This window comes from Megalopta genalis, chromosome 3 (genome assembly GCF_051020955.1).
Source record: "Megalopta genalis isolate 19385.01 chromosome 3, iyMegGena1_principal, whole genome shotgun sequence".
Classification (NCBI taxonomy): Eukaryota; Metazoa; Arthropoda; class Insecta; order Hymenoptera; family Halictidae; genus Megalopta; species Megalopta genalis.
Genome location: NC_135015.1, coordinates 12058234 through 12082615, shown reverse-complemented (window position 1 = coordinate 12082615; position 24382 = coordinate 12058234). Strand labels below are relative to the sequence as shown.

The 24382-nt window shown below is 38.0% G+C and overlaps 1 protein-coding gene and 1 long non-coding RNA gene across 5 annotated transcripts in view; one reads left to right on the top strand and one right to left on the bottom strand.

The window, feature by feature from the left end:
* Positions 1 to 24382, bottom strand: part of LOC117229658 (uncharacterized) — a 233565-nt gene that overhangs the window by 135297 nt on the left and 73886 nt on the right. The gene's annotated exons all lie outside the window — the stretch shown is intronic.
* LOC117229651 (lachesin) overlaps positions 1 to 24382 on the top strand; it is a 314228-nt gene that overhangs the window by 231828 nt on the left and 58018 nt on the right. For all 4 annotated transcript variants that reach the window (XR_004492603.2, XM_033486268.2, XM_033486270.2 and 1 more), the window contains one exon: positions 23327 to 23512. Coding sequence is in view for 3 of the 4 variants with exons in the window: in XM_033486268.2 (XP_033342159.1) it covers positions 23327 to 23512 (186 nt within the window). In the remaining variant the exon portion in view is untranslated. The remainder of the gene's footprint in view (positions 1 to 23326; positions 23513 to 24382) is intronic.

Below are 24382 nucleotides of genomic sequence, written 5' to 3'. Positions count from 1 at the left end.
AGAAAGGAAAGAAAAAGGAAACACACCCACACACACACATACAGAGATACACAAGCGGAAAGAAGGGCAGACATAAAGAACAGCTTGCGGAATAGCCGACGATAGCTTGCGAGAACGTCTTGCATATTGTTCCTTGTACGGTGACGACCCCTCCCCCTTCTGTTGACCGACTCGCAGGCGTGTTAGGTCCCTGCGGTTGCAGAGTGCTTCCGGTTTGGCCGGATATGGAAGTAGTAGCGCAGTCTCGATATGTTTCGCGGTTTCTTTGCCGTCGTATAATTGAACGGTCCTCGTCGAGAACGCTGCGAGCGCCGAAAGTCAATTTCTTTCAGGAGACAGAGAAAACCTTCCCAATTTTCAATTTGTTCTAAAATTTGATTTGATCACGAAATATTCTGACATTTGACAACATAGAAAATAGCATCGAAAAGTTCTTCGATCTGGTTGCATTGATATGTACAATGAATATTCTACTTTCTCTGAAAAACGATCAAAAATTTGATATTGTCGCAGTTAAAACGTTGTCGTCCACTACGATAGATATTTCACTTGATAAGAAGCAACACGAGAAAAGAACAGAAATCAGATTAGAAAGAATAAGATGATCTTGCAGAATATTCAGTATTAAATATTGAAGAATAAACATAATCACGTAGATTATACTTGAAGTATTGAAATCTTAATCGCTGGAATTTTATTTGCGGTTCACGATTAAATGATAAGCATTTTTATATTTGCATCAGCATGATCGAAGTTAATCAAATACTTGATAAAATAAATGAACAGCGGAAAGTTAAACTTCATAAGAATATACAATTAATGTATTTAATTGTGTCCATGTAAATAAAAATTTGTTGATTGCGATGAATTTATTGTCTGATAGATTTTACTACTTCCATATATTATGTTAGCAAAGTATTGTTAGCGAACACAGTAGAAATTCGTGTGAGGGTAAAAAGAAAACAGGACGATATGAACATTCTATTTTTCTACATCCTACTCTTCATCCTATTTCATCGTAGTATGCCTGAGATTCTGACACGTACTTATGAAGCAGCCTGAACATAGTCGTATATATACATACGTATTTGTGACATTTATAATGAATTAGTTAGCATAGAATCATCTCCGTTTTTGGTAACCGCGAGAACGCGAGTATGAACAGGCCTACTAATTGCTGCCGGGTTTGAGTACCAAAGTAGCATGTGCTTTCCGATAGGTTGCTTTATAGTAGTCGTCCCATGTTTATTCAACGACAAATAGGCCGAACGAAGTAATCTGTTAATGGTACTCGATATGTATATCTACCATTTGCTCTTTGCATCTCCTTTCCTTTAATTGCATCGAATCAAATCTTAATTGGTCGCCATTGCTATTTGGAACGTATCAGATTTCTAAATTTATTTTAATGGCCCTCAGCCTCGGTACTGTGAAATTGTAAAAAGCTGTAAAATTGTGCTGGGGGAAATTAACGCGTTGACATATCAAATGATAGGGATTAATTCTATCAATATAACAAAAATTAATAATTCAACTACTCGCAAACCGATACGGGAAAGACTAGAATAATTGATACGACTGTGTCGCTAGAAATAAATTTATTCGATTACAAGCATTTAAATGGCACAGTCTAAAAATACATTTACAGGATTACTCTTGAAAGAGGAAACCTCTCCATTTGATTTTAAATATTTAATTAGTGCTGTTTCTAATATCAAAGTACAACTAGAATCTGCCTCACAAATTGATCGTGTCTATTTAATATTAGATATGTAATTATTATTATTATTAATATTAAAGTACAACAAGAATCTACCTAAGAAACTGAACGTTTTTTTTAAACATGTGACGTTAATTCCTGCACCGTATTGGCACTGTTACTGAAAACAAAAAGACTTTATCTTTCAATATTTAATGTGACAATGAATATAATAATTTTATAGCGTCCAATAGAGTATATCGAAATGGAATATACCGTGAAAATGATTCGTTTAATTGTTCAAGCGTATTTATTTAATTACTGTGGGCATTCACGGAGCTATGCCGAAAGTCGTCAATATTGGCAATTTATCAACTATCACGTGCTAGCGGTGTTCATTGAAAAAAAGAGGAATACTCCAGAGAAATCAGGACGGTGTTTCCACCACAGACGTATTTTCGTACGGAGCGCGCTTGTTAAAAATCAAATTCTATCCGGGTTTGACGTAGCACCGCATCGGTCATATTTTTTCACTAGTGATATTAATAGCGAACGGTTGTGCCGGTGTACATGTCGCCCTACTGTCGAATTTGTCAGAAACAAAATATTTGTTCTTTGCATTTCTACGGTAATAGGAAGTATCTCCCATGTTTTATAATTAATTTATACAGTCATTTATTATTACTGTTAAAAAGATACGAAATTTCAAACAAAATGTTTATAAACTAAGATAACAAGAATAGGATGCTGCTTTTTTCTTACAATGTCGTTACGATGAATTAGAACGTACGTTTTTTATTTATGTACGATAGAAATATTGTGTTAGTAGTTAATTGAAAAGTTCATTTCACGATGCAAATGTAATTTGACAGATTATACGATTTATATTTGACAGATATCTGCGATATATTTCGACGACGTACGTTTCTTGTTCCACTTTTTTTCGTGATTTGATTATGTTTAAACATTCGCATTGAATTCCCGCAGAGATGATCACGTTTCATTCATCATCGAGATGTCACTTTTGTAAAATTTTTTCAAAGGCAGTAATGAACATGTTCCAAGCTTTCTGACTCTACCATATATATTTTACTTCAGGGCATATTTTATTTCAAACGAAAATAAGAAATAACTATTTGAAACAATTCATTTCGAATCGTTATTTGAAAATAAAAATAATATCGATTCATGTGAAATAATAGTAATCTCAAATAATGAATTATTTCGTCGTACTTTTATTTCAAACATGACAAAAGAAATAATTTCCAAAATAATATGCACCAAATAATAATGCATAATAATAATGCATATATCAAAATAATAATGCATGATATGCATTAAGAAAATTTTATTCGAAGAAATCATTACTGGATCATCTCATTATTGGATAATCGTTTAACACAGTCAGTTCGGTCCACCTTATCTTGCAGAAATGTCAGTAAGGATGTCAGAACAAGCCAGACTCGGAGCTAATAATTAGGTCACCATATAATTTTCATGAAGCATTCCATAATTATTTCAAACAATTATAACATAAAATGAGATTATTCCATATGATATTTCAAATGTGATCACCGACATGGAAATGACAATGAAATAAAGTAACACGTTATTTGAAATAATATTTGAAACAATGTTATTTCAAATATGCCCAGGTCTGGACTCTGCCCGTCGATTTTAGACGACATAAAAAAAATAACCTGACAATATAAAAATACTCGTCTGAAGTAGGAAACTCGAAGAAAATGGTAAAACCTGTTAGAAACTATAGGCGAATGCGAAGAGAATTCCTGTGATAGTAGAGATACCCCTGAGGGAGCAGAGCGATCAGCGAAAGTAGGGAATTTCGCGTGTAGTTTTCTGGCAAACACCTAATTATTTCGTATAAACAGCGGGGAAAGTTTTCATAACTGGAACTCGGGGAAATATATTTGACGGTTTTACGACCCCACTTGTTGAACAGATTTCTTGCCACATGAAAGAGTCGGCGCGGAGAATATTTCTTTCCGAACAGATTCCGTCGAAACTTGCCCAGTGGATTTTAATTAAGTCCGTAGACCTTAAACTTCCTAACGCGGGAAATAAACGATTCTTTCGACCAATGGGCGCCGCGCGATCCGGATCTCCCTCTTCCGTTCGACCAAAACGATTCTTCGCCGCGGAGTTATAATCATTTACACCCGTCGCTTGGCGGAAAAGGGTCTTGCAGTGCGACTCCATAAAACAGAATTATTAAATTCCTTGTTTCGCATACTTCGTTGCGGAACTTTCGTCAACGGGACATAATTAATCGCGAAACGGTAAAGATGAGAATTTTATGAACAGCTCTTGGGGAACACTTGTCCAATGAGCTTGGAAAAGTATGGCGATTCGTGTTAGACGGTTTCTGGCGGAGATAGAATCTTTTAATAAACCCTATAAAACGTGACATCTTAGGGAGATTATTAATTCGTTCGGAAGGAAGGATATTTATTCGTTAAACATTCCCGAGCGGCAGAATGTTGTTTGTAAAACTGAGAGTGCACCATGGAAGAACATTGACGAAATAGAAAATTGTGTGCTTTAATATGATTGTAAGAAACCCAGCGATAACAATGGAATCTTTGGTTACATATTTATTCAATCTGTCTTATATTTATCCTTTACTTGTGAGAGAAATTCATAGGAGTTTGCAACAATAGGCAGATTTGAAACGCAACATTGCCATCCAACTAAAGTCATCAAAAAAATCCGATTAAAATTTGCTCCGTGAACTTTTCACAAGATGGATTCGCACTTCTCGAAGAATGGCTGCCGATAACGACTTCTTTAACCGAAAAATTAGTCGGGCCTATGCCAAAAAGTTTGTCTAAGTGTTAAGAGAAGTAAGAGATACCCAACAAAATATTATATTCGTTTAATTACTTTAATTTTCTGATCAATTATTTCGTAAAATATTTCGCGGCCGAAGTTCACTGCGAGCTTCACTTGTCGAACATATTTTAGCTTTTTTATAAATCACGTAATATTTTGTTATGTTTCTGTTTGCATAGAATAAAATACATCCGAAAGAAAGTAATTGCTTTAGTGGATATATTAGGAATTAATCTATTTCGTACTTCATTTCACACCTTGAACTTCAAATAATCGTGCGGTCGATTTTCAGTGCGAGTCACCGTAATTACAAATTTAACCTTCGAAACACACAAATACGAATCGAATCCATGAAGTCTGCACACACTCATCGAACATTCTCGATAATTTTTGGTGTTGACACGAGCAATGTGGCCACTAAATCTAGCGCTTACGGTACCGAAGCGCTTCGCGCGACTCATCCATATTTATTTCGACAATCTTTTGACGAGTCCGAGTAGATCGTCCACGGCCGCGCAGATAAAATTGATCCAAAGACGACGTCGCGTAGGAAAGACAGTGATAAAATATGTTTCGTAAATGCATGCATAATTTCAGTTATCGCGTGTTCCACCGGCGAAAATCAGCATTCTTTCTGTGTTCGCGGGCGAAGGAGCGAGCGCCGCGTCTAACTCGCTTGTATTTGACTTGCTGATTCGTATACGACAAATTATCATTTTCATTTTCATTCTCATGATCAAGAGACCCGGTAAAGTCTTGCGCCAAATGTATGCGCATATATACGAGGCGTAAACACGCCGAGTATCTTTGCCCTTTACGAATACGGTGAATGACAAATCACTCTGACTTAATCATCTGATGTCATTTGAGCCGCGATAAAAAAAAAAGAACCGTTCAACAAAATGCGAGACAAACGCGAATATTTTAAGCAAACGACATCGTTTCCCGGCCGGTCGCCGGCGTTTGGGAGCTCGACCGAAATACGCGTGCTCGTATTACAATTAGGGGAAATAATTACCAGTGATCGGACACGTTATTCGAGTCTCGTTCGATCGCTTCACGTCGATATCGACGATATCATTTTTTCGATAACGAGGGCCTGTGTAATTATTGGACTGCTGCGGATCTTCATGCAAAATAAAAATTTTCTAAGACGATTCTAAGAAATCGAAATTAAATAAAAATTAATTGTTTCTTTGAATAATTTTGTTGAGTTGAAAATAGTGTAACCGTACTGTGAAATTCTTTTTACGCCGTCACAATTTTATATTTCATTTACTCATTTTTGCATTAAATGCGTGAAATTCGCAGTCTAGTCATTATTGCGCCTAAATTGTGTTTTATACATTTACTGCATACAATTGATAAATAACACCTGATTTTTCTTTAAATAGGTTTGGAACGCAACAATTTCATTCACATCAGTTACTTTATATTAATATCTTTTTCTATTTAATATCTTGTAACAGACGGCCTTTTATTTATTGATCGGTCATAGTTCAAAAAGTTCCTGTTTGTTTAATAATGTAATTTTATTAATAATGTAATTTTATTAAATTATATTAATAATTTAATTTTATCCCTTAAAGAAGTATTCAGTATTATCTAATCATTGTATTATTCGGATACATTATCACCTAATAGAGAACTCGAATGCAATTTTTAGATAATAGAATGTTTTTGTATCAGGATATTAAAAAAATAAATCTTCGAATAAAAGGGTCCCTATTGTAATTTTATTGAAAATACTTGTAATACTTGTAATTTGTAACGGTCAATGCACTCGTTCACTGATTGTCAAGATGAACTCGCCCCATGCGAGCTGTTTATTTCAAAATTGTAAATTCTGGTTCATACGATAATTTATAATCATAATAAATAGGAGCAAAAACAATTTCCACGTACACATGTTCGCTGCATCAGTGTAACATTAAGTCGATAAATTTATGTCTGTAAATTGAAGCTATCATAATACACATTCAATTTTAATGAATTTGGATTTTGCTAACCCAATAACCTCGATTAGAAAAACGATCCCAAGGGTTTGATAGTCAGTCAATCAAACTCACAATAAAAATGTCCTATTGTCGAGTATGAAATCCGTATCGGTATTCGCTCGTATAAATCAGAAGTTATTAATTAAATTCTGTTACGTACAGTCTGGCTTTGTGATACCTCGTTAGTAATGGAAAAAAGGATTAAAATTGTACTCAATACAACTGACTGTAAAAGTCAGATAACGATCGAATCCGTGTGCGTCAAAGAATGGTCTTCGATCGAACATGTTTCAGTTTAATTAAACGGATAATGACGTTTTTACGACCAGCGTCGATAAATCATTGCGAATAAAACAATGAAATGATTTAACAACGTACGACTTTCAATAACAGCGAACAAATTATAGAAAATTATTTTCTTACCATTGATAACTTCTATAACAAAATCGAACAATAAAGTGTTATTCTAATTACGAGCTTCGTTCATATTCGTTCGACTGCGTCTACAAATTCGAAAGATCGATATTAATAAATAACATAAATAAACAGCATACATTTATCCGAATTAAATAGAACATCGTGCGCACAAATAACGTTTGTGTATCGCCAAGTAATTAAATGAAATGTCAATATTTTAATCCACCCTCGATTGGCCAATGTTCAATGACGCCACAGACGAATATTGTAATTTCAAGAAGAACGATACGATAATGTTTACTATATATACGGGTCAATTATAAAAAGGTGAACAATTCGAACATTCGAATAGGATACCCACGGATTCCTCGGAACCTTCGATGCTAGGCAAACATCCGGTTGTTGCAAATTCCTATGCCAATCATAGATAGTTCACCTAATTGACGGTAGTTGGCTCAAACGAACTCGAAACTTCCGTTGCGCAATGCTAATCGAATCTGTTTTGCTTAATTGAAGAACGCGGAACACCTTTTGCTCTGCTGCCATTTTGGTCTACTGTTCGGTGACTCATCGGGAACAAATGTTGTGACAGTGGCCCTTTCAGATGCCTGTAGAAGACGCGTCCCATTATCTCCATTGATTCCTTTTTACGTCACATTGAAACCAAATGTTATTGTTTAACACGTTCCGTGCCGAGCTTTTTTTACTCGAATCTTCACACTTTGATATTTTACTAAAACTTGATGTATTACGTGCAATTATTAATTCTCGTACACATAACAACGTAACAAAAACTTATCAACGCCCATTCTTGCGGTGGAAATTGATTCTTCGGTTCTAAATTTCTTGTAAACAATTTGTTCAGTTCACTAAGTAAACATGCAAGCGTGTACCGTGGATGGTACACGTGGCACGGAACGTGTTAATAAATTAGTTCAACAAAATCAAACTCAAGTACCATACCCTCCTTGGCATAATGAACATATTGATAAATTATACAAGTATAATTGTGTGCATTCCAAACTTAAGGTTATGTTATCTTTCATTGAGATCTGAAGGGATGAATTAAATAATCAGACGATGCGCAATAAAGTAAAATTAGAAACATTAATAAACTTCGACAAATGCCAGAGATTTTTCAAATCAATAAGTAGAGTACAAATAAATAATTAAAATTAATCTACGTTAAAATAATTCCGTTTTTCAATAGTTATATTTTTTTTAAACGTTCAAAGTTGCTCAAACGATCACGATTACTGTACAAAAAATAGCATAAACAACTAACAGTAGCAAGTCACAGCCAGCAAAAATACCCTAACTTCTCCGATGCTGAGCTGAAATATGTCGGATGCAACAATATCTTTTATTGGATCAAAACTTCTTTAACTCCTTAAACTCCTTAAAGCTTATTTTCCTATGTGTCACATCAGAATTGCACGTCAATTCCAATACTTTCAATTCGATTGTCAAAAGAAAATTTACGTCGCTCGATTCCCTCGTGTATTTTTCGTTAATTTAGTGTAGGGATTAAAAAACAAGAAGCCAATGCAGCACACAATTTTTTACTTTCCGAAGGAAAAGGACAAACGCAGGAACAAATTTCACTTAAACGATCACATTATTAAGAACGCGGATGCTTGGCTACCTGATTCAAAAAGAGACTCGCTAGATCATCTCGTAAATCGTCGGAGAAATCGAATACTTTAAAACTATTCCTTGTTAATTTGGTGCAGAGGTCAGAGGCCGTTAAGGGGTTAAAGAACGAAAAAGAAATGCAGCATACAATTTTCTATTTTCTAGAGGAAAAAGACAAATGAAGGAACAAATTCCGTTTAAACGATCGTATTATTAAGAACGCTGGGTCCCTTGCTAACCGATTCAAAGAGAGACTCACGAAATAATCTCATAAATCGTCGTAGCAGCGTTTCGTTTAAGAGCAACGGGAAGAGAGAAAGAGAGGGAGATGGGACGAAGGAAAACTGAAAAAAAGGGAAGGAAAATACACAGCCGAGAGATTACTCCGAGTTTCTTCCGCGTCAAGTTCCCAGCCATGGCAGTTTCGTTCGTATTTTTCAGCGGGTGCGACTCGGATAATCCATTACGCACCGTTTTGGAAGTCTCTTTAAATATTCTTGCCTCGTGGCTCGGCGTGGAGGCGCGGATCCGGCAAGACGAGTAACTTAAATAAGCGTACTCGAAAAGCTTAATCTTGCCATTCATGGGCCGATGAATACCCGGCAATAAACGCGTTCTGCCAGACCCGGCCCCCGACATTCCAACGGCAGTTAGAAATACAAGTTCCGCGACAGCAATTTCGCTTTTCCGCGGGAACTCTTGATCGCCGGTTTCCATCGCATTGTCGGCGTTCCCCGGCTAACAATGAGACGTCACGATTTATTTTCCCCCCCTGCCGAGGGTACGGGGGGGGGGGGGGAGGGGGGAGCCGGGAAAAATTGAAAGTGCCTCTTAGGCGGCCCCTTTAATCAACGTGCCGTGAATTAAAGACCAATTGAATGTCCCAGAAAAATGTCGCTTCCAAAGGGAAAAATGGATTCTCTGTCTCATCGGCGAACAATTAACCTTTTCAACGGGAACTAAGACTTAATCGTGTGATCCTCGGATAGCGTTAGACGTGGAATTCTATTCTATACGGTTAACCTTGCACAACAGATACCGCTCTGATGGAAGTATAATTGAATGGGAACCACGAATATGGGTCGATGTTGTATTTATGAGTTTATGATATAACGTGGTTCAAAGTTATATTGTGTTTGATGGATAGGTCGTCCGCCCGATACCTTATTCCATTGAAACATGATCACACTTACGCAATAAAGTCAAATAATTAAGAACGACAAAATAAACACAACTCTTTCATGAAAAGGTACATGTGTACTTTATACGTATTTTCATTCGATTACAATACGATACGATGTAACAACTAGAAAGGAAGAATGTTGTATTGGATTTCTGTGTTTTGTAATCGATGTGGATAATTCTCTTCTTGCATAAGGATCCACAGTCTGGTGATGACCGAGGGGGAGGGATCGAAGACTGATCAGCAGACTGTGAAACTTTATGCAAAATAAAAAAAATTGTCTAACTCAATTGTCGGACACGGAAATTACATATAACTAAATTTCACTTTTTAATTATTTCAATAAAGTGAAGAGTATATAGTAACATTTGGAAATTTTTCTAACATGTTTTTATACTTTAATATTTCGTCTAGTCATTTATGGCTAAAAATGGCTATAGACGAAAAAAAGTCGCATTTAAAGTCCAAGAATTAAAACAGTGTAAAAAAGGATATAAGGATATTAAAATTATCGGAGAAGAAGCAATTGTCCTCTCGTTGTTTTCTTTAATTTCACTGTACCCTAAAATCGGAGAGGACTCTTTGTTATAATAATAAATCTGCTGCTTCGATCACAGACGAATCGAAACAGTCATCTTTCAATTGAAAGAATACGAATACTCGGTAAGTTTTTTTTTTACATTGTTATATAATTTCCATGCTTTGAAATGAACTTGTTAAGGTCGTTTAAAGAATTTGGCTTTCTTTTCATAAATTTTACCATGAAAAACAGCATTGTGAGATGAAAATAAAGGACCTCCATTTTTTTACGAGTGTTATGATTTTAGTGCAGAATCGTATTAATATTTTCTTACATCATTTTACGTCTCTTTTGTAACGAGGCCATGGAAGCTCAAGAAAACGACGAAACAATTAAATAACTTGTACCTCCTGTTGCTGCATATGCACATCCCTGAAAGTTCTTTATTGCTCTCGACCAATAAAAGAGCATTAGATCGTAATGTCCCTGTTGGTCCAAACCAGAGAATGGTATAATAGTTCCATAGAGTTTTAGTATCCACGAAGAAAGTTGAATATCCGGTACATGGCTTGCTGGCTTCTTAGATTTAAGCTTCGACGCTTAAATGCTACAGAAACGGAAGAGAATGACACTTCGCCGATGAATTTGCTCGACCGTGAACAACATCGAGCATCAGAGTCTAGCTAATCTTCGCCACGTGTTTAAGGCAATATAAATATGCCACAAATAAAAATGTGTGACGAGATCATGCAAACGTAATCGCGATAAAAGTGTTGTAATTTTGTCACAACACTTATTACACAGATTTTTGTATACTTTGGAAACATACGTAACAAATGATTAATTGTATACGTAGTAGATAAAAGATCGTAAAGATCTAAACAGTTTGACTGACTTGACCCTGCGAAAGTCGCTGTTTCAAAAGTTTCTTCCGGCTTGAGTTTTGTTGAATATTATGAAGAAAATCGGTGCCAATTTTTTTATCAGTAGAGCTATTGACTTTTTACTAATTTAGCAAAGTACGAGAAATCAGAACTTTGGAAATTTGTAAAAATCCCTTTTTTAGCCCAAAATCTTAAGTATTTTATGCAAGATAGAAATTTGATGTGTCAGTTGCAAGAAACAGGTGTCATTTAGAAATATCCTCTTTTCTCTAGTAATTGCAATGAGTTCGAAATAGTATATGAATATTCTAGAACTCTTTCAATTTTTCTTCTGTTTTAAATGACACTTAAACATGTTTCTCATAAATGCATAAAATCCGCAGTCGACATATTAGCTACGTTCTCATTCTTAGCTGAAAAATATTTTCGACTCCTATCTGAGAAACGCAAAAGACTTTCGCAGGCTTACCGTACATAAAAAACAAAATGGTACAAATGGTACAGATAATGTTTTCGATTCATCCACGTACCCACATATTGCTAGACGAACAATGAATCGAGTACGATATTTTTTGTAAAAAGAAAGTATTTCCTATGATCGGCGTTGATTCATCACCAATCGCACAGAACGTTTTCCTCACACCAATGCACACTACACTTGAGACTATTTGTTCGTGGGATGAGATCACATGCAAGCTGCATTGGACGAGAATTGAGTGCACAATATTGAGATATGTTATGCCGTCGTAAGTAATAGCCAGGTCGACGACCACGTCGTGTTTTAATCGTCGTGTTGTTTTTAGCGCGTCGCGGGATTCTTGCGTACGCGAGGCATGCCCTGATGCATGAGAGATGACATTCAGAAAGAACACGAGGTTGCATGAGCATGTTTTTGAATAAGCATTAATCTAGATGGATAAGGGAAATGAATTTGATCACTGTTAGAACTTAGAACAGAGGCTCTCCGTATGATAACCGATCGTTATAAGCGAATTACGATGATTTAGGCATTCAGTGATTACTAACTTGATTATTTGCGCGAGATCATTTTCAAGCTTTGCCTTGAAAACCAAATGATATATGTATAGGTATAACAAGGCGATTGATAAGAGTGGAATACGCCAATTGTTATGAAAATTGAAAAGCTTATTCTTGCAGTTGTTTACAGACTGCGCAACTTTAAATGCATTGTTAGCATAAAAAAGAATTGTAATGTAAAATAAAGTTCTAATTCGACAGATTCTTTTTCGGAAATTAAGGAAAATGTCATCTTAATACGAAGCGAGATTTTTACTCATCTGGCTGTGAAAACATTTGCTCGCACAATCATCCGCTGTCTAATTATTTGTATTACTCTTGTTCCGGGTAATTAGCGAATTGTTAAATTGATTGTTCAGTCTGAATGCAACTAAAATTTCAGATAGAAAAGAAAAAATAAATTGCAGTGAAGAACAAGGGCTGCGAAACAATGGGAAAAGTTCATACAATAATCGTAAACAGAATGTTGTACTACGGACATTTACAATTAGTTTCGTAATAATATAAATATTGCGATTCGCATGAATTGACTTTAAGAAAAAAATGTAATTGAACATTAAATCAAATTATACTGAAAAAAGTGTCATTAAAAATACAAATGAAAACATAATTAAAAAATATAAATAAAAATCTAATGTAAATAAGCGTTTCATTGAGTGCAAAAATAGCGACGATTCAGAAGGAAAATGAAAGAGGAGATATGAACTTTTCTCACTGCCGTTGTTCCGCGTGCACCGCTGCAACAAATTCCGAACGTCACAGCACACCCGGTACATTCGAAACTAACGAGCTAGTCACAAGTAGACTGCAGATCTTTCTGCGAATTCTCATGAAACGTTTCATACAAATCTAAATAAGAAAGAAATGCCTGTTCCCGCGGAACGTAAATTTATTTCGGTTGCCATGGGCACACATTTCTCTGGGTTTCGCAAATCGGTGTGTCTGCCATAAATGCATAAAAATCCGCGGTCTAGTTATAAGATTCGAGGGAAACGTTTCTGCAACCTGTTTAACTGGAATAGAGTACAATACCGCGTCTATGGGGGAAAAAAGTTGAGAGAATAATGGACGCGGAACAGAGAAATAAAAAGTGGCAACGCGAGGGAAGTTCTTTCAGCTTCGGAACTTGCGTCGGACAGAACCAATTTGAGCGCATTCGCAGGCCGAAAATGAATCGAGGGAGCAATTTTAGTGTGAACCGTGAGGATTATTAAAACAAAACGGAAAAGTGTTCGATAAACGTTCCTACCGAAATCAGGCGTTCCTAACCAAGTTAGAAACGGTTCGGTGTGCCGGTATGTTATGTTTTCCGTCAGCAAACGTTCGAAACGTCAGCTGCCCGATTCAATACACGGTTGAGCACGTCTCCTCAGAGATTGACGCGAACGTTCGAAAATCACAAACCGCTCTCTGCTATTTATCGGCTACGATTTTCGCGTCGGTCTAGTTTCTGTTACGCGATAGTTTGAACAGACACATGAAAACCAAATGAATTTCATTTCTTCCGACTGGATTGCGGAATTTGTGCGTTTATTACAGAAGCGTACCAATGAAATTTCAAGCAGCGAACAGAGGAAAAGAATGTTGAATCTCTATTAAAGTGATTAAAGAAGATAGGACATTTCCATTTGCCTTGAATTTATGCAGAAAATTTTGATTTCGCGCAGTGATCCGCAATTCACTTGTGACTTAGTAACGCGTGATTTTCGATTATGCAGTTACTGGTTATCAATGTTGGTTAGAATTTATCGAACAGGTGCTATTTGTATCTCTATACTGATTTAGACGCGTATGGCAATTGGAAAGTAATTTATTCTATCTAGTATTTCGAACGGAGGCTCTCGAAATGAAAAACACATAAGGAACGCATAAAAATATTGAACAATCGTACCAGAAACGCTGAATGCCTTTTACGAATACATAAATATCTGAATGCAATATATTATTCAAGGAATTACTAGGTTCTCCTGTGATCGATAAGATGAGAATTGCCGTATTATTATAACTGTAATGAAAAACAATTAGGGGAAGATCGCAACGATGAATTCTACGGTGTTAGAACCTGTACAGTGCTTCGAAAGCTAATGAAATTATGGCCAACATGCACAAGCATTTAACAATAGCAACGCAGACAATAAAACAAATATTTCAGAAGCATTGTCATTTGTTATCGCCAAAGTTATGCGAAGCATTGTTTTGCTCCTAAATACGGACAGTGCATCACATTCGAGCATCAAAGTGTACAAAACGCATTCAACGAGTGCGAAATTGCTCAAGAAACGTGTAAAACAATACCGTCGTGTCTATTATTGCGAAATCTTAAAACAGAATTCTGAATTCACCGCAATAGACTGGAAGATCTCGGCCCCATTGTTTATCGCCTATTATTAGCATACCCATTGCTCCACTTATGCGCGAGCTTTAAAGGGATCGGAGACCTTATTATTCAATTCTTCGTCGGTATTCTTTATTTAAATAGAAGCAAAGTAATCACTTCCCTTCATGGAAGATTGGTATTGTGCTGAATTGGAATAATGCAGTTGGGGTGATTTAACACATTCGTTACCATTGTCGCACGAGTGCAATCGCGATCTCATATTTTACAATGACAAATTTATTTCTTTGCCGATATATGCAAGATGCAAGCTTTTTGTTTTTCGTCTGGCAATAGAGACTGTTAGGAGCTGCGAAAGACGAATTCGTTAATGAAACATTAAATACAGTAAATTCTCTCTAATTTTTTTTCGATCTCGCCGCTGCCGCTGTGACGAGCTCCTTCATGAGAAATTACACCGATCGGAGTCGCAGGGATTCGATCTACAGGAAATTCTCCCTAATCGACGCTCAGATTGTTCATAAAAGTGGACAATTTGGGAGGAGGAGATACGATTATTCGAGCCTTGCTATACGTTTTCATAGTTACCGATTGTCAACAGCTATAAAAACGAGCCGCAAGGCTGGAATAATCGTATCTCCTATCCCGGAATTGTCCATTTTCGTGCACAATCTGAGCGTCGATTAGGGAGAATTTCCTGTAGATCGAATCCCTGCGACTCCGATCGGTGTAATTTCTCATGAAGGAGCTCGTCACAGCGGCAGCGGCGAGATCGAAAAAAAATTCGTGACATAAAAACGGAATGAAACGTTTCATTGTGTGCGGGTTTACCGTGGTCCGCAAATAACGGGACAGTTTCAATATAAAGCGATGATTTAAACGGCTATTTACATTAAAAGCCTGTTCATAACTGCAGCAGGAAAGTCGTTAAATTACAGGCCAGCGAGAACGTTAAACAGTTAATCAAACCCTGAAAAATGAGCCACGTCACCGGCAAAGATTCCCGTTATATACGGCGAAATTTCAGCTCGTTTAGCTCGTGACACAAATTACGTCGAAAAGTCAGGAAGATTAAGTTAAGCCTTTACCCGGAGGAATATGCATGCATCAGTGTAAACAGTTCAAAATTCATACCTTCCCGCGCCGCACGCCGCACGCCGGGGATGTAATTTGTACGGTGGCGTGAAGCATTCGATGACACCGTAACCGGTAATCACATTTGTAAATTCGTACCCGAACGAGGAAAATTTTGTAGTATCAGCGCACGAGTCCGCGTAGCATTAATTAATTGAAAAATTAAAGGGACGCCGAAAGAAAGGAACGCGAAACGTCGACTTTTAATAGTAACCGGAGGTGTTACACAAACGAGTATGCAATAACCAAAAATGAAGAATTCGTTCTTCGATCTATCTAGATCATTCTAGATCTTTCGATCCTCGAAGGATTTTTCGAAATCTTTGCAAAATTCGAAAAATGTTTACGCGTTTAAAATAACGTTTTTTTCGATAGTATTTCAGAACTTGTTTATTTAGATATACGTATTGATTACAAATTTGTGACTCACTTGCGGTGAGTCACAAATTGAAAATGAGTCTCAAATGAAACTTTTCAAATGAAAGAATATTTGTCGAGTAAAGTTTTTTTTACTGTTTCTGCAAAATCAGAAGTCTACTTTTCTTTGACCTTTTAAGCGAACGCTATCGCTTAATCTCTCTGCACACCTCTAGCTGATTAGCAGTCGTAAATTAAGGCAGATATTGCATCACAGAGCTGGAAACATAATTTAGGACACTCAACCTAAATCTTATTGAAAATACCTGACCTGGATTGACAAGAATTGTAAATGCAAATTAAAAACAGTTCAATAATGTAAATGAACGGGAGAAAGTAGAATGCATTAAAGCAAGAAGGAATTAAAAAATTATACAACACCTTGCAGCGAACTGGAGATCTCATTAAATATTAGCAATTTTAATAAAATGGCATTTCTCTCTCTCTCTCTCTCAAGTGAGCCAATTAACTATTGTTGCTCCAATATTTCAATTAATAATAAATTCTTTGCTAAGTATCTTATAATATTGTACTCTTGATTATACGACATGTAACAAATTTGTACAGTTAACATTGTACAATTTTATCGAGTATTGCAGCGATCTCGAATGAGTAGTTATAGGAAAAGTAGAAAAGTCAATTGAAAACGAGTGAACCAAACTTAGAAAATTATTTAAAATTCTAACTTTCAAAGTCTTACGACTTTTTCGGTAAAAATAATAATGTCATGTTAAAATATTTAAAGATGTCCTGCAACTCATTTGTCGAAACTGCCAAACTAATATTTGAAGAGGCGTCTCTCGTCCTCTTTAACAAAAATAGTATTAATCTCATAATCACCGATAGATATCGCTGGAAGACTTGGAATTATATTAGGTCTACCGGGAAGTCCTGTCTGATAATGTCATTGCAAATTTCAATGGGTATGCACATGTTCATTTGAGGCATATATCTTTGAAAAATGTTGCTCACAAATTGCCATCACGCTGGCAAGAGGTCATAAGTAACGACGGAAATTATATTGTACAATAAATATTACTAAATTTATGAAAAATCTATTATTTCCTTTCATTTCTTAAACGGACAGAACTTTCCGGTAGACCTAATACTTAATAATTACAAGTCTCGTGCATTTTAATGAAATCAACGTCCCGCGGAGTTCCAACAAAATTTCTTTCGGTATCGCAAATTTCGAACGAATTTCGTGTTCCCCTGACCATCGCAGGTTCGGGAGAACCAGAGGGAAAAAAGATCAAATTTCCAATCAACCACGATCCGATCGGAACACGTCTCCTTCATCCGACATGCTGACTGAAAAAAATAATTCCCTCGAACCAGACGAGCTGTCTGTTGCGCAGATTAGTTAAACGATCCGCGTGCAGAAACGGTGCCGCGGTTGAGTGCGTTTCACTGTACCGGCAACGAGCCGCGCGATAATAAATTCTAACGTTCAAAGTTGTCCCCGGTTCGCGCCGCGAAAACCTGCAAACAAAAGGCGCGGAATAATGGCGTGCGACGAGCACCTGGAACCTCGGCCGTAAAGCCGCACTAACAGGAAAGGGAGCATCGCTGGCAACGGAGTCAAAAGAACCGCGGCAAGAAAAACTGGAGACGACAGTGATCCGAATCATGCGTAAAAATTGCTCTCGCAAAGTCGAAGAAACATTCAAAAAATTATCGATCTTTCAATCATGCTATGTGCATTTTATTTCATTATCTTGAGCATGCAGGTCTCGTTTTTCTTGTTCAAATTGCATTTCGGCCAAATTCTCTGGAAAGGTACCACTGTGCGCCGTGTTGGAAAAGATTTGCAATCGTAGTGCACAATTTTACCAATTTCTTTCGTTCTTTCTTCCGTCTTAATCTTAAATCCGCAACAGTATACTTCACACGTGAAATCTCGAAAGCATCTCCATCCAGAAAAAATTTACGACCATTACAGGATATCCCCCTCGAAACAGAGCGAGGTTTATTTGACAAATTTTTCGAAACGAACTATGGCTTAGAAGATAATTGAGTGAGATACTTCGAATGGAACACCCTGCATATTTCACTTATATAGAAGCTATCGCCACATAATTGAAATGTTTCAAAAAATGGGATATAGATAAAAAATATGATCCAATTTGTTGAAAACTCTGGACACCATTTTAATAGGTACAGCAATTGATTACCGTGGGTATACGTTTACCTTGCTTCGAATGCGTTCGTCAACACAGCGTGCACAGCGATGCCGTCAGGAGACGAAAGAGGAAGCTCGAGGTCGGCGATGAACGCGGTCGACGGCGAGATCCGCGAAACTTTTAATTAGCGAGCTTATCCATTCATCCGGGTGCTCGGTCGAAGGGAACAGCTGTGCCTCGCTACCGAAAACGGGCGAGAAAAAAAAAGGACGACGTAACAGCGACGGAGAATGTACAAGTGGCTGTCAAGCTGCGCGAAATAAGAGGAACGCCGCTTGCCATGGCGTGGGTGGGCCGGAGGGGTGGCACGCCGCAAGAAAGAGGGGTCGAAACGGGGCGAACGAGAAGATGGCGGGAAATAAACGAGGTGTGGTAGACTGGACCGAGGCTCCTGATCCCACAATGCACCACAATAGACCGCCGACGATGGTTTTGCATATGAAAGAGGGCCGAGAATAGAGACCGCGAGAGATAGGTGCACGTAGTATGATATTATATCTGACTAGGGTTCCGCGCCGCCACCCTCGCCGCCCCCCCCCGCCGCCACTTATTTTTCTCTTCTTCATCTTCCCCGGCGGTCTATCGCCATCTTTCTACGGCTTCGTCGACCTTTTCTGCCCTCTCCGAGGCTATTTTTCTCCCCGGTTTTCTGTTTTCCTGACCTGTGTTTCCCTTTATCCGTCCGCCACCCTTCGGAGCACCCGACCCCGCTACCTCCCCGTTCTCGTCGTCGAGAAGCTACGAGACGGCCGGGGCCGATCGTAAGTTGAAAACGCGTAAGGGAAACTGCATTAGGCGAAGGGGCGTCTTTCGCTCGAGATAAACTCGTTTCCATAGTGCCGCGACCCTTTAAGTCGTAGCTCTCATTGTACTGCGAATTTGCGATCTCTTCGGATTATATCGGGGAGCCTCGATGATTCGCCGACGGGGCCCGCGACGCGCCATGTTTTCGAACGAGGAAAGGGTTTCCCTACGGTGGATTACGCAAAGATCGTTTCGCCGGTCGAGAATCTATGAATATTTCGAGACACTCGAGGCCGGTGCTGTGTCCTTGTCGAACGCAAGCCGGTTCGCCATTTTTCTTGCGCCGGATCTAAGGACTCGTTGGCTCCCCGATGTTCGGCGAACTTCCGCAGATTCTGTTTCGAGTAGAATGGAAAATATCGGATTTGTTCGAGAAGCTTGCCGCTTTTATTTTATACACGAGCGAAACTGGTTTCGTACGCAACAAGCAAAGTTTTTGTGCGATAAGCGAAGGTTTTTTGTGGATCACCTCCGATGATTTTGACGATAACAAATGAGACGTAGTGTTGGATTTCGAAATAAGAAAGAACTGGTTGGATACCTTTAGTAGATATATTTAAACACTTTGTCACGTTTCTGTTGACGAGTTTCAATCAATTCATGTATCAGCGATTTTTGATCGCGTTCGAAGCACTGTCCAGGTTAAGTGAAATTAATCAGCTCGAAACAGCGATTAAACTTTAATCTTGAACTCAGAAAATCGTTCACTAAATAAGGTAAATTACTAAAATTTCACGAGGAGCCTCTAGGAAATGATCGCATAATGATTTAGGAAATAACAGGCAGGTAAAATGCTCTAAACAATTCAGAGTTCCAGGAAAGGTTTTTAACTATCAACTTCTCAACGCCGGATCCACATAAAGAAAACTAATTCTGCCTAAGTAACGCATTGCAATGTGCACCATATGATAATAAATAAAGCTCACAATTTTTTATCGATGTATTTACATGAGAATAATTGTTAAGATTGTAACATTATTTTCGAATTAATATATAAAGGTCGATATTTCATACGGATCCCGTCGTTGAGGTGTTAAAGATGTTTAACTGATATAAACAATTATATAAATATGGTTAGTAAGAATAATTGTACGTGCAGTAACCTATTCAAGTTTAGGCACACTTTAGGTATATCGTTAACGAACGATATTAAACAGTAATAAATTTATTTGAAGCAAGGAACAAGGAACGGCTAAGAAAAATAGGAAAAAGTAATTGAGTCGGACACCGTTTTAAGCTAGAAAGTATATCATTGCCGTTAAGAATTTTCAAAATTGTTTGAAAACCAAGCATTCTAAAAGATCACACGGAAGTCAGTAAACTGAAATTCAAGTATCCGCACCAAATAATAAAATACATCGACAAGATATTCTCAAATACGACCGACCCTTTATGGTTCCGCGGCGTAAGTAACCCCATAAGAGAGCAGACGATGACTCGACGGAGAATCCCCCAGCGAGCTTAACTTTCACGTTGCCAAGTCGCGAAACGCGCACCATCGATCATCATTCGACGAATCGGCTGGACAAAGGGTGGCTCGTTGGAACGAAAACGAGTGGAAGGCACGGAAAAGAGGGAGCGAGAGGAAGGCAGAAAGGGAGAGAAAAGAGAGGGAAAGGAGGGAAAGTGGCATAAATGTTTCAGAGTCGCGAGCATCTGTCGTCCGGAGACTTTTTCAGTTCTCGAAGAGAGCTCGTTTTTTGGAGCTCTCGAGGGTAAGGCGCTAGGGGGTGGAGGCAGAAGGAAGAGGACCGCGCAGAGGGGTTGGCGGTGGTGTCAGGGGCGGCTCAAGGGGCGAGGGAAGGGGTTTACTATCCTCGTATAATGTATTATAAGTGGAGGCACTCACAGGGCCGTCAGTACCAAACACTCAAAGCCCTACCCTGCCTCTCTCGGTTCTATCTAGCCGTTCGTGTCTCACCCCCGACCCCCACCGTTCCCTGTACACTCCGCTTTCGAGTTATCGATAAGAACCGCAGACCTCTTTTGTTGGTTGATAGATAGCCTTTCAAAGCGACGCGAGGTCAAATATTCGACATGCCGGGGGTTCAATTTCATGCCAATAATATCTATGCGAAATAAGGGCCGGAAGCTTCCCCATCCCCGAACCGCCGTTCGCCGAGATTTTTCGCGAAACATCGGCCAGCCACCCCTTGCCCCGCTGAGAACGTGATTTCGTTGAAATGTGATCTGATTATGCAGCGATTAACCCTACCAGGGCCTACTAAAATGATAAAGAGTCGTAGGAAAAGTATCAACTTTTTATATTAACCCTTATCAGAAGTATTTCAAGTTATTTTTTAATGAAAATTCATTGATATACGTATATTCTACAAAATCGTCGTGTCGACTCGTCCAAAGTTTCCTGCCAAATTTTACGGTTTTATTGATTTTTTTTGAAAAATTTCATTGATAAATTTTTTATAAATACCCACAAATTAAACAATGTACCTATTTGACATACGGACCATATACGTGTTACTACGCTCATGAAAATTTACATTAATGGTGTCTAGACTCAACTAAAACGATCCCACATCCTTAGAAACTGTGCATACATTGTTTTTAAGCTTATTATATGAAAAGATATTAATGTAAAAATACAATAAAAGTAAGACTTTGTTTGTAGAATTCAATTTTGACTTCAATGAATAAAAATATTTGAAGAGCCTAATACATTGCCTCCATCATATAAACTCGAAGAGTTACAGGGTTAATACCAACAATTAAAACTGGCTGTTTTACTTCATTGTTCCAAATGACTCCTTAATTACCAGAATTTTTGCAAATTCCAGTTTAAGTATATCATACTAATCTGAATATCTCTTTCGCTGGGAATACTATTGATCCTATTAGAAATAGTATGAAATTTTCGTTACTATCGAGTTTGCACATAAATGACTAAATCACTAACGTAATTTCATAATAATTAATGAAATTACGGCGACACAGCCCGCAATCGAATCAAATGTTACATTTTAATCGTGATTCGATGATATCGGACTGAATCTCGCTGAATTCCGGTAACAACCTAAACTATTATGTTAATGAATTATTTCTAGTAATTGAATTTGAATTGAAATCGAATTTTCAAGAAGTCGTTTAATTAAGTGGTGCTGAAATGAACGAAATAATATTTCGTTTGCTTTTGAATTCTACGCTTTTAAGAACACTGTTTTATAAATATCGGTCCCAATATTATACAGTTTGGATTATAGCCCGTAAAATGAATATTAATACGGCTTAACATCGTTTAAAATTCGCGTGATAATCCGGGTTCTGGATCAAAGCAAAGTTCATCAAAGCGTTTTAAAAGTAGGCTGAAATGAGCCACTAGCTCAATTAATTACACAGTACATCGGGGCGTGTGTGATTACCAACGGACGCTATATTAGCTTGTTCTAAACCGAAAGTGATTCTACCTAAAACGGGAATCGTTTTCTAGCCAATATTTGTCGGAACGGTTCTCTCTGTTATTAAAATCGTAGAATATATTTCAAATTTTCTTCACGTAAAATTTAAGTCGCAGCTTTAATAAACAGGCGTATACAAATATTCAACAATGCAGAGCTCGCGTGAACGTTCTCCCGATATATCGAAATAACGCAAAACACGAATGAAAAGTCATTTTCAATGATACTTTCTGAGTTAACAAACGGTGTCTGACGTCAATTAATTTCTGCCGAAGTAGTTTCGGGCAGGATATTTAAATAACTTGCCTACAAAAAGTGCGAAGAATAGATATTTATTAAAACAACGATCGCAAGGATCGTGTAAAAGTGATCGAAAGCAATATGTATTTAATTTTAAAAATTCCCTTAGTCGTTACTATTTAAATTTTCAAAAATCTATTCGATATTTGCTTTCGTTATGCGCATTGATATCGATGAAAACAAATTATCCTCGTCAAATATACGAGCAATCTCCGCGACAGTCGTGTTCGACTTACGTGATCGATCAACTTTATAACAAGTACAGTTACCTTGTTCGCTCTCGGTAAGTGTCGGCCTTGAGCTGCGTGTGACAGAAGATCGCGACTTCGTATATGATCGATCCTACGATTTGCGGCCTAGGATCGATTAACGATTAAGCGTTAGGCTCGGGGTTAAGGCGTTGACGGAGCGAGAGCCTGTGCATAATGCTAGCTGATAAGTTAAATAAGAATCGGAGCGGCGCGAATCGTCGGGAAGTCGATCGGTCTGTTAAGAAATGGGTTTGTGAGGCCAGGTGGCGTGGATCAAAGCGGACACCAAGGCGATCCTGGCGATCCAGGAGCACGTGATCACGAACAACGCGCGTTTATCGGTAACGCACAGCGACTACAACACGTGGACGCTCAGCATCCACTCCGTACGCCGGGAAGATCGGGGCATTTATATGTGTCAGGTCAACACGAATCCTATGAAGAGTCAGGTAAGGAAAGGCTATCCTTCGGAATAGCTCGCGCACAATAAAAAAACGTGGGAGAGCAACGAGAGAAAGGATAGAAAGAAAGAGAAAGAGAGGAAAAAGTAAAGGAGGGAGATAAAGCACATACCCGGAGAAGTGGAGAATCTTTTTACCCTAGATCCGGGTCAGATTTTTATTGTGCGCGATGCTTTTGCATGGAGGGCATTCATTTTAAAGTGAAATCCGTTCCGCGCCCGGCAAGTATTTGTTTCCAGCGGGCCGTTGCCGAGAGGATTCTATGTTCAAAAATCTCATTGAAAATTTTCCATCGTCAGAGACACGACAACCCCCGTTGTTGTTCCCGTTCGTTTAAAACACGCTTGATGATTCGATCGTTTCGGCGACCGCGGCGAAAATATTTGTTTTATCTGTGCGGAACGCTCGGCCGTGAAATCGAATATATTGGTACCGTGGCGAAATTATCTTGATTGTTTTTTTTTCTTCTATTTTGTTGTAACCCGTTTGATAGCGGGCATGTTATTTTTTTGTTTTGCTTGTCCCTGAAGATACGGGACGGGAAACATTGGGGTGACGTTGTCAACATTGTATTTCTTTTTCGTATCTAATGCGTAATTCCCTCTTTTGTCGTTGTTCAAATGCGTCAGAATCGTGTTGATAATGAAATTGTTGACGGGAAATCCTTGTAGATGAAACGATTCGTTCGATTGTGATTCACGATGAAACCTCTATTTTGCGGACATTTGTTGTATAAATATTATATTTTAATACATAAAGATCTATTATTCGATAGTTCTATTATGTGAATAATATTTTTATTATTCCGTTATGGAATATATTCCAATATATCTGTTCACTATGATTCGGTACGAAGCT